Below are 16,852 nucleotides of genomic sequence, written 5' to 3'. Positions count from 1 at the left end.
TTTTTGATCACTTAACTTTGGTGGTGCTCATTTTTCCTTACCTGGAATCAAAGAGTTTAAGATTTTTTTTATATCAATAGGTACACTATTTAACAACTGTTCGATAATAATACTAAAACTAGAAAGATGTCCATAGGACATGAATGCCTCGCCGAGGATATATTAGTTAAGCAACATGAAAATTTGTATGTGTACAAAATTTGATCAGTTTGGTTCAGGTAGGGCTTATAGTTACTTAGGAATGAAAATATAGGTCAGATCCAGCATCAGAAGCAAGTCTGGTAGTGTCCATCCCTAGATGCATCATCCATGCAAGTTTGGTTCAGGCAGGGCTAATAGTTATTTTGGAATGAAAATATAGGTCAGTTCCAGCACCCGAAGCAAGTCTGGTAGTGTCCATCCCTAGATGCATCATCCATGCAAGTTTGGTTCAGACAGGGCTTATAGTTACTTGGGAATGAAAATATAGTTCAGATCCAGCCTCCGAAGCAAGTCTGGTAGTGTTCATCCCTAGATGCATCATCCATGCAAGTTTGGTCTAAGTAGGGCTTATAGTTCCTTAGTAATGGACCTGCTCCAAAAACTTTAACCTGATCACTCATCTGGAAAATGTAGGTCAGATCCAGCATCCGAAGCAATTCTGGTAGTGTCCATCTTAAGATGCATCATCTATGCAAGGTTGGTCTAAGTCTACTAGGGCTTATAGTTCCTTGGAAATGGACCTGCTCCAAAAACATTATTCTGTTTACTTATCTGGAAAATGTAGGTCAGATCCAGCATCCGAAGCAATTCTGGTAGTGTTCATCCCTAGATGCATCATCCGTGCAAGTTTGTAATAACAAGTGAAGTTTAATAACACCATCTTGAATGGTATGTTTTAAACTGAGCTAAACACTAATTTAAGAAAATTGAGTTCAAGCTAAACACTAATTTAAGAAAAGTGAGTTCAAGGTCAAAAGAAAGGTCAAGGTAAAAAAAAAATTGATGCAGTTGCATAGCTCTCATCAATATCTATCAGCATATGAAGTTTGATGAAAATGTCTTGGATAGTTTCTTTAAAACTTAGCTTGAACAGAGCTAAACGCAAAGTGTGACGGAAGGACGGAACACGGACATGACAAACACTATATGCCCCGGCCATAATCATGGCGGGGCAAAAAAATAACTTCAAGAAACACTATAACACATTTCCTCTTTTAAAAGTGTTCATATTATTTGAAATATTTTGCAACTGTAATTGTCTTCTACGTTTAAAGATAGCTATGTCCCTCCATATTAAAAAGAGGTCTGGAAAACAAAATTCTATGCTAAAAATAGACCACGTGCTGCTATCCTTGAACTACTTTCATGGTTTTTTACACTCTTTTTGAAGACAACGATACATAGTTTTGAACTTGAAATTATCATTTAAAGGTGCAAAATTTAGACATTTTCTCAACAAATGGTTGTAGAGAGACCATTAATGCACAGTTTGCGAATTCTTTTTTTTGGATTTTTTAAGGCTTTGCTGAATTCTATAGCTGCGCAGTTCTAAGGAGCATATCAAAAGCAAATTTTTCTGCAAAAGTATAGATTATATATGCACAACATGCATTCAGTTATGCATATTTATTGTATCTTTATCATAAGGGTTTAGAATTTGATCAAAATATAATGTACTTTAGCCATTTGAAGAAGTGTTTACATTTTGTTCTCACTGCACTAAAGTTGGCCGTACATCGCTCTTAACACAAGTTATTTTGGATTGCTACCTTGCATATATTGACAGATTTTTAATCCCACTTAGAATTTATCTTACAATGTAAGCTTTCAAGTTGTGTTTGTTCACGGTAGAATTGTCAAATATATTAAATCATTCCTAAATATGATACAGTTTTCGAAAAGTTTGTTCTAAAAAATCTTTTTTTTTTGCAAAAAACTTAAAAACCAAGTGTTTTATTTATTTTCTCTTGGTTTTGTCTAAATGCCATTATCTGATTGGTCAGGAAGATTGTCTACTTGTTTATTCTTGTGCAATTTTAGCAATTCACGATTATCGTTCTTGACTTCCATATTTAGAAATCGTCCAGACCTGCTAAAGTAAGGCCTTTTCAAAAGAAATGGGAAGTATGAAAGCGCTGGCCCTCACTTTTCAAAAGTAGTGACCAAGTTTAAAGTTTGTAAAAGAAAGGTCAAACTCCATGGTCAAAGGGTAAAGGTTCTTGATATCCAATGAAATTTGAAATATGAAAGCCCTACCCGTTACCGTTCCAGAGTTATGACCAAGGTTAAAGTTTTTTTGTTAGTACGGAAATCTCTAAGGTCAAGGTCAAAATTGTTGTTTTCAAATGATAGGTCTTGCCATTAAGAATTAATTATTTTAAATATGAAATTCCTAGTATCTACCGTTTAAAAACTAGGGTCAAAGTAAAAGTTTGGAATTTTTGTATAAAAAGGGTAAAACTCAAAGGTCAAGGTCAAAGTGTCAAGGTTCTTGGTAAAAGAAAGGGTCTTGTCACGAGAATTAAATATGTGAACTATGGAAGTCCTAGTCCTAAACCTTCAAAAATTATGGTCAAGGCTGTATTTTTTAAGTAGGTCAAACTCCAAGGTCAAAGGGTCAAGGTTCTTGGTACACAATGAAGCGTCTCTTCACAAGAATTACATATGTGAAGTATGAAAGCCTTAGCACTTTCTGTTCGAAAGTTATGGTCAAGGTTTAAGTTTTTTCATAAGCACGTAGATCTCCGAGGTCAAGGTCAAAAGGTCTAGTTTGGTGATATCCAATGGAAGGCCTTGCCATAATCAATACATATGTAAAGGAATGTCCTGGTTTGTACTGTTCAAAAGATATGGCCAATGTAAAAGTTCAAAATTTTTGTGTAAAAGTGGGTCAAACCTCAAGGTCAAGGTCAAAATGTCAAATTTGGTGGTACCTAAAAGAAGACCTTGTCACAAGAAATACACATGTGAAATTTCAATGTCAAAGTTCCACTAAATCAAAAGTTATGGACAAGGTTAAAGTTTTTGCGGACAAACAAACAGAGAGACAGCAAGACAGACAGACGGACACGATAAAAACTATATACCCCGAAACATTTACGAGGACATAAAAAACAAGATGTGCTTATAAAATTCTGATGCCCCCGTATAACAATATAGCAAAGATCAAACTTTTCTTAAATGCAAATATAATTGAATGGTAACAAAAGTAGGGTATTCTCACTGGAAAACAATTGTGAAATTTGAAAGTAAGCTATTGTTAAAGTTTTTTAATAAGGACAAAAATCTCCAAGGTCAAAAGGTCAAAGTAATTATTATCAGATGAAAGGTTTTGCCACATAAAATACCTATGTAGAGTATGAAAGTACTAGCCCTAACTCTTTAAAAGTTAAGGTCAACGTTCTTAAAAAGTAGGTCAAACTCAAAGGTCAAGGACTAAGGGTCAAAGTTATTGTTATCAAATGAAAAATCTTGTCACAAGGATCAAATATGTAAAGTATGAAAGTACTAGCCCTAACTTTTTAAAAGGTCAAGGTCAAAGGGTCAAAGTTTTTGGTATCCAATGAAATGGCTTCCCACAAGAATTACATATATGAAGTATGAAAGCCCTATCCCTTAGGCCATTCCAAGTTTTTTCTATGTTTAGCGTCCGCGTGCGCCTTGGTTTTTGACACCCCATATAAGAAAAAACACACAATATCAGTACGGAAATCTACAAGGTCAAATGGTCAAGATTGTTGGTATCATGCAGTGAAAGGTCTTTTAACAAACATTACATATGTGAAGTATAAATGTACTGGTATCTACTGTTCAAAAGATATGGCCAAAGTAAAATTTTAAAATTCTCATGTAAAAGTGGGTCAAACTCCAAGGTCAAGGTAAAAACGTCAAATTTGGTGGTACCCAAAGAAAGGTCTTGTCACAAGGAATACACATATGAAAAATGAAAGTCATAGCTCCACTAAATCAAAAGTTATGGGCAAGGCTAAAGTTTTTTCGGACAAACAGACAAACAGAGAGACAGACAGACAGACAGAGGGAAACGACAAAAACTATAGACCCCCGAAACTTCGTTTACGGGGGCATAATAAGTGCTTAACAATTCCAAAATGCAAGTAAAACAACTTGATCAATTCAATCAAGTTAGCGGGCCCTGAAGACATCATTAAGGCTGTTAGATGTTGCTATGTCAGTGGGCAGAGGATTCCAGTCGCTGATGGTCCTGGGGTAGAGGGATTATTTCCGAACTTGGCTGTTGCTAGATGGTACATGTAACTCCAAGGAATGTTCTCCCATATCACGGCTAATTTGTCTAGATCATGCAGATGTTTCAATTCTGACTAGTCCACTTTGGATCTTAAAATTAACTTGGCACTCTTTCCACGTTCCTGCAGTGTTTGCCAATGCAGGGTAACCAGCATCTCTGTGACTCACGAGGTGTTTTGATATCCAGGCACGTAGAAACAAGGAGGGGGGGGGGGGGCTGGGGAGAGCCTCTCCCCACTTTTTCCCAAACATTACCTTTACTATTAGAAATATTCATTGAAAGGCTGGTTTCTCCTTCCCCTCCCCTAAATACTACTGGAAAATGTAGCATTGAATGCAAAAGAAATTGGTACTGAAAGAAGTAGGTATTGAAAAAGTTAGCCTCTAACCACCCCCCCCCCCCCTCTCCGTTAAAGGACATGGGATTTTCAAGTTTGGTAAATGTTCCTTTTTCTTGCTCGTCAACTTTTTCAAGTAAGTCAATTTTTATGCCCCCGTAATATAGTTTTTGTCGTGTCCGTCCGTCTGTCTGTCTCTCTTTGTCCGAAAAAACTTGAACCTTGCCCATAACTTCTGATTTAGTGGAGCTATGACTTTCATATTTCACATGTGTATTCCTTGTGACAAGACCTTCTTTTGGATATCACCAAATTTGACCTTTTGACCTTGACCTTGCCACTTTAACATGAAAATGTAAAACTTGGACTTTTGCCATATCTTGTAAACAGTAGATACCAGGACATTTATGCTTCACATATGTAATCTTTGTTGAAAGCCCTTCATTGGATACCCAACAACCTTGACCCCTTGACCTTGTAGATTTCCGTACTTGTGATAAAAACTTTAACCTTGGCCATAACTTTAGAAGGGAAAGGGCTTTCATACTTCATATATGTTATCCTTGTAAGAAAAACATTCATTGGATACCGAGATCTTTGACCCTTTGAGATTGACCTACTGTAATAAGCAAACCTTGTCCATAACTTGTAAAGGCTTAGGGCTAGTGCTTTCATACTTTACATATTTAATCTTTGTGACAAGACTTTTCATTTCATAATGAGAACTTCTTTTACCCTTCGACCCTGACCTTGGAGTCTGACCTACTTTAAAAACAAGAGGCCCACGTGCCTTATAGGTCACCTGAGTATTGTGTATCAACTTTCAAACAATTAAATTTGGTTTGTGTTTTAAACCAGAGGCCATGAAATTCACAATTTTGAGAGAGGCACCATTGCTTATCATAATTAAAAATACTCTACTTACTCAATACCCAGAGGTAGATCAGAGTTACAAAAAGAAAGTGTTCTTCCACTTTATAACCACTTGTGCACCTCACCAAAAAAAATTCAAAGACTGACCCTGGAGCCACATTTTTCAAAATTTGCAAATTTTATCATAAAATGGTTGATTAATACCAAAGAACAGGTTTCAAAGCATTAATTTATTTTCAGACTATGTACCCCCCTCCCCTCACCCCTCGGGACATAAAAATAACCATTTTGCTAGATGCACCTTTCTTCATCATAAATATATATACTTGGATCATTGGCATCAAATTCACTATTTTAGAAAAGGCACTCTTGCTCATCATAACTTTGTGCTTAGTTGGTTTACTTAATACCCAGAAGCAGAGAAGATTTTCAAAGAATAAATGCATTTTCACTATATAATCTATAGAGCCCCGCCCTAACACCAGAACCCCTGACCCTGGGGCCACAAAATTCACAAATCTGGAAGAGGCACTCTTGCTCATCATAACTATGTACTTAGTTAGTTTATTTAATACCCAGAAGCAGAGAAGAGGATTTTCAAAGAATAAATGCATTTTCACTATATAATCTATAGAGCCCCGCCCTAACACCAGAACCCCTGACCCTGGGGCCATAAAACTCACAAATCTGGAAGAGGCACTCTTGCTCATCATAACTATGTACTAAGTTAGTTTATTTAATACCCAGAAGCAGAGAAGAAGATTTTCAAAGAATAAATGCATTTTCACTATTTAATCTCTAGAGCCCCGCCCTAACACCAGAACCCCTGACCCTGGGGCCACAAAATTCACAAATCTGGAAGAGGCACTCTTGCTCATCATAACTATGTACTTAGTTAGTTTATCTAATACCCAGAAGCAGAGAAGAGGATTTTCAAAGAATAAATGCATTTTCACTATATAATCTATAGAGCCCCGCCCTAACACCAGAACCCCTGACCCTGGGGCCATAAAACTCACAAATCTGGAAGAGGCACTCTTGCTCATCATAACTATGTACTAAGTTAGTTTATTTAATACCCAGAAGCAGAGAAGAAGATTTTCAAAGAATAAATGCATTTTCACTATATAATTTATAGAGCCCCGCCCTAACACCAGAACCCTAGACCCTGGGGCCATAAAATTCACAAATCTGGAAGTGCCACTCTTGCTCATCATAACTTGGTACTTAGATAGTTTATTTGATACCCAGGAGCAGACAAGAAGATTTTCAACGAAATAATGCATTTTCACTATATAACCTGTTAAGCCCCGCCCTAGCACTAGAACCCCTGACCCTGGGGCAATGAATTTCACAATTTTGGTAGAGGACTCAATGCTCATTACATTGATGCTATCGGTTTGCCTGCTTGATGTCCAGGAGTAAAGAAAAAGATTTTTAAAGATTGCACTAATTTTAGTGGTTTTGGCCCCACCCCTTATGCCCCAGGGGGGCGGGGACCATGAAATTCACAATTTCTGTTTCCCTTCACCCATAGATGCTGTATACTAAATTTGGTTGAAATTGGTTGAGTGGTTTCAGAGAAGAAGCTGAAAATGTTCAAATGTTAACACACGACGCACGACGACGGACGAAAACGGATAGCAATAGGTCACCTGAGTTACTCAGGTGACCTTAAAAATGAACCTTGTCCATAACTGTTGAACTTCTAGGGCTAGCGCTTTCATGCTCTACATAAGTATTCTATGTGGCAAGACCTTTTATTTGATACCAAATTACATGGACCTTTTGACCTTGACCTTGGAAATTTTTGTACTTATTGAAAAGAAAACTTTAGCATTGGCTAAATACTTTCAAATATCACAATTGTTTTCCTGTGAGAAAAAGCTACTTTTGGAACCAATTAATTTAATTTGCAATTAAGAAAAGTTTTAACATTGATATGGTGCCATACAGGGGCATCAGTTTTTCACAAACACATGGCAAGACCTTTCATTGGATAACAACAACCATGACCTTTTGACCTTGGAGATTTACGTACTTATGAAAAAACTTTAACCTTGACCATATCTTTTGAACGGTGAGGACTAAGGCTTTCGTACTTCACATATGTAATACTTGTGAGAAGACCTTTCATTGGATACCAATAAGTTTGACCCTTTTACCTTGACCCTCGAGTTTTAACTACTTTTAAAAAAAATTAACCTTGGTGACAACTTTTTAACAGTAGAAACTAGGACTTTTATATCTCACATATATATTTCTTGTGGCAAGACATTTCATTGGATACCAACAACCTTGACCTTTTGACCTTGAACTTGGAGATTTACGTACTTATGAAAAAACTTTAACCTTGACCATATCTTTTGAACGGTGAGGACTAAGGCTTTCGTACTTCACATATGTAATACTTGTGAGAAAACCTTTCATTGGATACCAATAATTTTAACCCTTTGACCTTGACCCTGGAGTTTTAACTACTTAAAAAAATTAACCTTGGTCACAACTTTTTAACAGTAGATACTAGGACTTTTATATCTCACATATGTATTTCTTGTGGCAAGACATTTCATTGGATACCAACAACCTTGACCTTTTGACCTTGAACGTGGAGATATACGTACTTATGAAAAAACGTTAACCTTGACCATATCTTTTGAACGGTGCGGACTAAGGCTTTCGTACTTCACATATGTAATAATTGTGAGGAAACCTTTTATTGGATACCAATAATTTTAACCCTTTGACCTTGACCCTGGAGTTTTAAATACTTTGAAAAACTTATCCTTGGTCACAACTTTTTAACAGTAGATACTTAGACTTTTATATTTCACGTATGTATTTCTTGTGGCAAGACATTTCATTGGATACCAACAACCTTGACCTTTTGACCTTGAACGTAGAGATATACGTACTTATGAAAAAACGTTAACCTTGACCATATCTTTTGAACGTTGAGGACTAAGGCTTTCGTACTTCACATATGTAATACTTGTGAGAAAACCTTTCATTGGATACCAATAATTTTAACCCTTTGACCTTGACCCTGGAGTTTTAACTACTTTTTAAAAAATTTAACCTTGGTCACAACATATGTAATCTTTTAGAGAAGACTTTTTATTGGATACCATCAACTTTGACCCTCTGACCTTGGAGTTTTAACTTCTTTTTTAAAAAAGTTTAACTTTGGTCACAACTTTTGAACGGTAGATACTAGGACTTTTATATTTCATATATGTATTCTTTGTGGCAAGTCCTTTCATTGGATATCAACAATCTTGACCTTAAAGATTTACGTACTTTTGAAAAAACTTTTACCTTGACCATAACTTTTGAACAGTAAGGGCTAGGGCTTTCATACTTCACATATGCAATCCTTGTGAGAAAACCTTTCATTGAATAAAAATAAATTTGACCTTTTGATCTTGATCTTGGAGTTGACTTACTTTTAAAAAAAGTTTTTACTTTGGCCATAACTTTTTAACGGTCAGGATTAGGGTTTTCATCCTTCAAAAATAATCAACTTCAATGATAATTCTAAATTAATGACATATGATAGGATGTTCATATATATGTCATAAAAAATAACATCTCATCCACAAAGAAACCGAAAGCGGGAGGCCACAATTCTTTGAATTTGCTTGTAAGTTGTGTTTTTTTTTAAGACAAAATGCAAGTGTTATATCAGGGACATATAAATATACTTGTTAGTATACTAGTAAAGGTCCCTGGTTAAATTAAGTCTTATCAGACAATTTCAACACCATCGACAGCAACAGGATTAGTGCAGGAAGTGAAATTGATAACTGACAATATTTTGGTGAGAAGGAAGTTAAACGTACTGTGGCCCTTTTCATAAATAATCTTACGACCAACTAAAATTATTCCCCATTCTACAACAAATACCTAAGCTGCAAAAAATATTTTTCTATAACATTTTATTAATATTCTATTATTGAATTGCAATTAATTAATTAGGAAAACAATATCTTTATTAGATCAAGAATTACAGAGTGGTGAAACTTTAGTCTTGGTCGCAAGACGTTTTGTGAAAAAGTATTCCGATTATTCAGAAAAATATTCACAATTTTCTAAGCAGAGTAAAATAGTTAAAAGTTCTCAATCTTATAACAGGTGCATAGAGACGTATTTGATGTTAATAAACAAAAACAATCTGTAACAAAAAATACAGATGTGAAATATGTCCTAGTATCTAGTCTTCAAAAGTTATGGCTAAAGTAAAAGTGTAAATTTTTGGTGTAAAAGTGGGTCAAATGACAAGGTCAAGATCAAATTAAGAAAGAAAGGTCTAGTCACAAGGAATACACAAGTGAAATATGAAAGTCATAGCTCCAGCTGCTCAGCTAAATCAAAATTAATGAGCAATTAAAGGTTCAAGTATTTTTGACGGACGGACATACGAATGAGATTTAATGTTCCCTTGCTTTCGTGAAAGCGGGGGTTAATGATAAGCGGTATACTCGCTGACGATGACATTGAATATCTATATCTTGAAAATGATGAATTTTGACAAAAGCTGTTGATATACTACTTTTTTCAACTTTATTGCCCCGTTAACTCAAAAGGTGATATGTACATATGTACCCAGTGAGAAAAGAAAATTACACATTAAAGTACAACTTACATATATCAAACCTTCTATTTTTTACAAATAAAGAAATGAGTTATATTAATAGCTCTCTTAAGGCTTTCCTATTAGTCATGTTTGGGTTTATGCATTCTGTGTATATATTTGTGATACACCAGTTTTCTTTATGGATTATATAAACAATTCGAGTTGCTCATTTGCTGATCTTTGACTGGAGACTTTTCAACAATTTCTGCAGGTCCTGAGCATCTACATTCTCCCTGTAATATAAAATTGTGAGAAATAAGCTTCGATTCATCAATAAATGCATAACATTTTATCACAGGTTTATCTCGTTGAAATGTCTCATTGGATATTTGTTTTATATCCCCAGTTGTGCATTTTGCGTGAGAGTGATGAAGTAAAATGGAGTCCTAGATAAAAACCACTGGAATAAGTTTTTAACCATAGTAGTGTTAATTATTGTCACGGGGTCTTCCATCACTGGAAATGAAATCACAATGCCTCAAATGAAGGTTCTTATATTTTATTGACAATTACCATGGAATGTGAAATAAACGAAGTATAAACAAAGGTGACCTGAAATGAAAATGACATACTCGTACAACTTCACTGACAGTAATATTTACTAGTATTTAATTTCAATAGTTTAAAATCAGTACTAATATTAAATTATTCCTACCAGTCACGGCAATAAGGACTAAGATTCTGTAAAGAATTTCTTAGGTAAACTGCTATTATAGATTTCACGCAGGAGAACATCAAACTTAAGTTTCGTCAATTTAAGATTAAAAAGGTACAGTCCGTGCCTAAGTATTTACTAGTATATTAGGACTCACACACGCGTACATAACTACCACACCTCATATACTGGTTCTACCACTCTCATTTAGGATAATAATATACCTCAAGATAATCACGTGACAACTATATACTCACGTGGCACGGAACACCGGACAGGCAATAATACAATACAAACACGATGACAATGAATGATCAGTTATGAATAAATGGCCGGATTATGAATGAATGGAATTCTACTGCAGCCATCTTATCTACTACAGTATCTTACTATATTAGCTGTGCTAATTTAAATGGACTTATTATTCTAAATAAAATAAAAACAACAAATTGTCACCCTGTTACATTATTATAGGACTATGTGTTAAAAATTTATTACTGAAAAATGTGCCTGTGATAAAACGGTAAAAATATTAATTGTGATGTATAAACATTTTTAATTTTATTTGAAAGAACTTTAGTAGTGGAGTATGCATACCACATATGAAGTCTATATCTCCTATGGTTCAAAAGTTATGGCGAAGGTTATGGTTTTCAACAGACAGACAGACAAACAAACAGATAAACAGACAGGACAAAAACAATATACGCCTCACATTTATCGATCCGGGCGCATAAAAAATTAACGCCTCATGCCAGGCTCGAACCAAAAACTTTTCGCTTCGAGTGCACTGAACATTCACACATTTGGATTTGTTGGGAAAAAGTTCAATTTTCGTGTCTCTGGGTCTCTTTTCCATTTTTTAAAAAAGTGTATTCGTTTCTTTGTATTAAAATACACGCACAAAGCATTTCAAAATCATGGAGAGAAGACCCAGAGATAGAAAATTTTTGGAAAAACGTGTTTAAAAATGTACTATTTTGAACCAAATGTCAGTAGCCTTTTTCACAAAAATTCTTACGACTAAGATTAAAATTTGACAGCTTTGATTTTTCTTTTGTTAAAGAAGAAAATTATTTTTTCAGATGAACAATTCACAGTTTACTGCAATGTAACAGAAATATAAGATTTTTTGTAACCTACTACAATTTAGATAAATATAGAAGAATTGGAAAAAAATAATCTTAGTCGTAAGATTTTTTGTGAAAAGGGCTACTGATCTGGCCAATTTTCAAGTTATTTTTTTTTTTTTTTAGGAAATCAAAGCTAAATTTCGGAAAAATATTTTCCTTTCATGTTGCACAGGAACCCGATTAATAAAAAAAATGTATAATTTCATGTGACATGTCGGTAAAATTTTCACTTTTCGATTACGCCCAGATTCCTGCAGAATGCCAATCAAAAGCGCCCTCGTTCTTTGACAATAAATGACTGAGAGGTTCTCGAGTTATGACCTATATTCTAAAGAATTTATGCAAACTGCACAAATGACCAAAGGCCAATGGTCAACGGCCTTTGGCTCAGAAGAGCTAAAAGGATTCTATGAATTATTCAGTGGTACATGTATAAAAGGAGTCACAGAAAAGAGATAGGTATCACAAAGCCTAAATTATGAACAGATTTACAGTCCGATGAATGGACGGATGGACACTCCATCACTACAAATTTTCTATAAGTACTGTACATGTAATAAAATTTTATAACTTTAAGGACACATGATACAAACAAACTTTTGTCAAAAATTTTGAAATTAACAATTTAGATCATGTTTGAATGAATAAACTGAATAAGTTTTACCATGGCCACGTAGTTTTTTATTCAAAGTTGCATAAAAATGGAAGTTGAAGTGAAAAATTTTTGTATAGAATTTTGAACATCGAAGAAGGTTTACAATTTCTTTATATTCTAATAATTTTTCATTATTTGCATCATTGTGCCCCTGTAATCGAAGATTCGGTGGGTATATAGTTTTTGTCGTGTCCATCCGTCTATCTCTCTTTGCTGTTTGTCCGCAAAAACTTTAACTATGCCCATTACTTTCAATTTAGTGGAGCTGTGACTTTCTTGTTTCACATGTTTTTCTTGTGACAAGACCTTTCCTTGGGTGTCACCAAATTTGACCTTTTGACCTTGTCCATGTTGTTTGACCCATTTTTACATAAAAACTTTTTAACGGTAGATACCAGGACTTTTATGCTTCACATATGTATCTTTTTGGAAAGTCCTTTCATTGGACACCAACAACCTTGGCCTTTTGACTTTGAAGATTTTCGTACTTACGGAAAAACTTTTTACCTTGGCAATAACTTTTGATTGGCAAATGCTAGGGCTTTCATCCTTCACACATGTAATCCTTGAGAAAAGTCACTTCATTTAATATCAAGAACTTTGACCTTGGAGTTTGACCTACTTTTAAAAATCAGACATTGACCATTGCTTTTGAAGGGTTATGGCTAGTAATTTCATACTTTACATTTGTTCTTTGTGGGAAGACCTTTCATTGGTGGGAAGACCTTTCATTCCATACCAATAATCTTGACTTCTTGACCTACATGTAAGAGTTTGAACTACTTTTTTTAAAAATCAATTTTTAATCTTGACCATAACTTTTAGCCGTTAGGGCTAAGGCTTTTATTCATTGTGGCAAGACCTTTTATTGGATACCAATTGCCTTGACCTTTTGCCCTTGTCTAGAGTTTGACCTTCTTTTCACAATTTTTTTCCCCTTGGCCATAACTTCTGAAACCGTTAAGACTAAGGTTTTCATATTTCTCATATCATTATGTATTTTTTGTGGCAAAACTTTTCATTGGATGCCAATAACCTTGACCTTTTGACCTTCGAGATTTCTGTACTTATGAAAAACCTCTAGCCTATGCCATGATGTTTGAACAGTATGGGCTACCTGGCTTTCAAGCTTTACTTTATGTAATCCTTGTGAGAAGATCCTTCACTTGATACCAAGAACTTTGACCGTTTGATCTTGGAATTTGACATACTTTTTTAAAACAGACCTTTACAATTACTTTTAAAGGGTTAGAGCTAGTGATTTTATACTTCTCAATTTTAATCCTTGTGATAAGACTTTTCATTTGATATCAAGAACTTTGACCTTGACATTAGACTTGAATGATTTTTAAAATGTTTTAACCTTGGCCATAACTATTGAACAGATAGGGCTAGGGCTTCCATACTTCACAAATGCAATCCCCGTGACATTACTCCTTTCTTAAGAAACCAACAATTTTGACCCTTGGACCTTATAGTTTGACCTACCTTACAAAATCTTATCCTTGGCCATAACTTTTGAACAGATGGTGCTAGGGCTTTGATATTTCACAACTGTATATCCAGTGAAAAAATCCTATTTTGAGTTTCCAATATGTCAAAATTGCATTGAAGAAAAGTTTAACCTTCCTTATGTTACCATACAGGGGCATCAGTGTTTCACAAACACATCTTGTTTGCAATGTAATTACATGTACCAGTAGGTCAAAAATTATACACCAATCCAGACATTCATTTTCTTGTTTGTATCATCTGTCCTTAAACACTGCAAAAATTATGACTTTCGTTCATAAAACCGTTAAAACCGTTAATTGTACCTTTTGGAGGGAATAGGAATATCTGTAGGCACAACCATCTCCGCTTTTGTTGTTCGAGAAGTACTTATTGTGTAAAGGATTCCTCTATGAAAAGCATCGATAAACAAACCAATTATTTTTCTTCCAACTTTATTGTCAGGAAGAAATATGCTATCTATGCGTCCTCTGAAATATTTCCCTGGATTTGGATGAAAGGACTGAAAAAAAGACATTGTTTAAAAAAAAATCATTTATTCATTTTTTTTCCAGCAGTTTTAAAATTTCTTTCAGAAATTTCTTTCAGGATATGAATTCATAATAATTATATACTTTTATACTACATGTATCTGTATAATAAAAATAAATTCTTAATTTTTATTACTGAGCGGCATCCACTTTGCATTATTCGATTAAAATTAGTTAAATTCTTTGGTATTTATATTCTAATGACTCTATTTAAAAAGCACTGGGGTCTTAAAACAGTATATAGAAAAATACCTGTTGTGTTCCATCTGGAATTTTTACAATCAATTCTATTGTTTTACTCTTTTTGAAGGCACTCAAGGAATAATCATGATGTTTATTGAATATTGTCCCATATGGCTGATCTCCTGATTTCCAACTTTCTGATTTTCTTGGCTGGCTTTTTCTCTGACGTTTAGATATTGGTAGTTGAAATCCTGCCTGTTCATCATCTACGACAACTTTCAGTTCTTTAAGAATTATGTCGCGAGTAAACTGGTCTTTGATTGGCATTGTAATTGAAAATTGTTCATTTTGTAGGGATTTGCATCTATAAGCGAATGTTCTTAGTTCCTTGATAAAGCAGACAGCACATTCTTTTATGATAGTTTTATTCCCTTCAACTTCAAAAAAGAGAAATAATCAACATAGGATAATGAAGACATCAACAAAGATGCAAATCTAAATCCTGGTATAAGCAATGATGATGGATTGATTGATTGTAAATTGTTAACTTCCCTCTTAAGAATTTTTCAATCATATGGAGACACCCCCACTTGCCAGTGAAGAACTGGAAATTTTGTCCTATACTAGGCACTTAAGGTGATTGAGCAGGGAGGAATCTTTTTCATGCCAGCATCTACTGCGACCTGTTTATAAAGTTTCATGCCAAGGATCAGTCTCTATGTCCCTTAGTGGGACTCGACACACGACTTGTGGATCAACTCCTCTTACTATTTAACTCTAGAAGAGACGCTTAAACCTTTGTGCCATGCAGGCGACAAGCAATGATGAAAGTTAAGGAACAACCAAAAAAGGAATAATCATTTTGTGAAACAAAGTACACTCATGAATTTAAGGTGACAAAGAGAGGAAATTCCTCTTCTTGATGAGTTTCATGTGTATTATACTTGTAAAAAGATCCCCAATGCTCAAAGGCCCCAGGTGCTGAATAGAAGTCTGTATTTACTTTCCACCTGCTAATGGTGGCATCTCAATAAGAGTTCAAAATATTTGAAGGAATGCTGAAATACAAACAACACACACTATGCAACATTGCTCACCTGAACCCAAGAAAGAAGTTGAGGATATAATATGACTAATAATGATGTTTGATATAAATCAATATATATTATTATGCATGTGTTTCTATTCTTAAAACTTATCCTTTATTTATCCAAATGTAAAACTGATCCTAACAAACTTCCTAGTCATGAATTGAACAATCTGGAATGAATACATTTCCTTAAGGGCATATTTCTGTCATTATTTGTCAGATGTTTATGTTGACTTGTCAGATGTATATGTTGACTTGTTAGATGTTTACATGTATATTGACTCGTCAGATAATTATGTTGACTTGTCAGACGTTAATGTTGAAACTTCTTAGATGTTCAAGTCACCTTGTCAGATGTTAATGTAGACTTCTTGCTGGATAATAATGCTGATTTGTATAAAATCATGACCTAATAAGGACTCAGTGTCTTGTTATTTATGTATGACAGAGCCTGAGACAACTGCTTGTCATCATAATATCTGAAAAATTGACTTGTCGTAGATCAAGTATTATAAGAGCAATCCTATAATGTTTTTAAAACTTGCCTGAAGAATATATTGTCTTAAACGATGTTGAGAAAATGTTAGCTAATCAGCTAATCAGTTAAGTCCAATATAGATTAACTTTTCAGCCTAATATTTAGTTCTTGAGAAGAAATTGGGAAAAAAGCATCAAATTTTTGGCCAAAAAATTATTAAATATTTATATTTTTTAAGGCGGCATCACCATAGCTGGTAAATAATTGCCACATTGACAATCTGAATAAAGCCAAACCTCTATTTAAGTTATCACATATCCTCTATGCAATAGCAGAAATAAAGGTTGGCTTTAGTCAGATAGCTGCAGTGATCAATTTTACTGACATTTTGAAAAGGAAAATGACTCATTTTTTTTATTTTCCCAAGTTAAAAAATCTAGTTATATCTCCTTTTTTTATAAATGTTAATAGATAAACGAATTTATTCGACAGACAATACATTTTTGTTTATTAGGTATTAT

General features: G+C 34.4%; 1 protein-coding gene across 2 annotated transcripts in view; it reads right to left on the bottom strand.

Annotated features, from left to right (window-relative positions):
* Positions 1–9,640: 9,640 nt before the first annotated feature.
* Positions 9,641–16,852, bottom strand: part of LOC134264598 (uncharacterized) — a 53,337-nt gene continuing 46,125 nt past the window's right edge. For both annotated transcript variants that reach the window (XM_062746880.1, XM_062746881.1), the window contains exons 17-19: positions 14,833–15,200; positions 14,356–14,552; positions 9,641–10,328 (exon numbers count right to left, since the gene is read on the bottom strand). In XM_062746880.1, the coding sequence (XP_062602864.1) occupies positions 10,262–10,328; positions 14,356–14,552; positions 14,833–15,200 (632 nt within the window). In that variant the 3' untranslated portion in view covers positions 9,641–10,261. The remainder of the gene's footprint in view (positions 10,329–14,355; positions 14,553–14,832; positions 15,201–16,852) is intronic.

This window comes from Saccostrea cucullata, unplaced genomic scaffold (assembly GCF_032062105.1).
Source record: "Saccostrea cucullata isolate Sc308-1 unplaced genomic scaffold, CSIRO_AGI_Scuc_v1 ctg629, whole genome shotgun sequence".
Classification (NCBI taxonomy): domain Eukaryota; kingdom Metazoa; phylum Mollusca; class Bivalvia; order Ostreida; family Ostreidae; genus Saccostrea; species Saccostrea cuccullata.
Note: the sequence above shows the minus strand (reverse complement) of the source record. Positions and strands in the feature narration are given on the sequence as shown.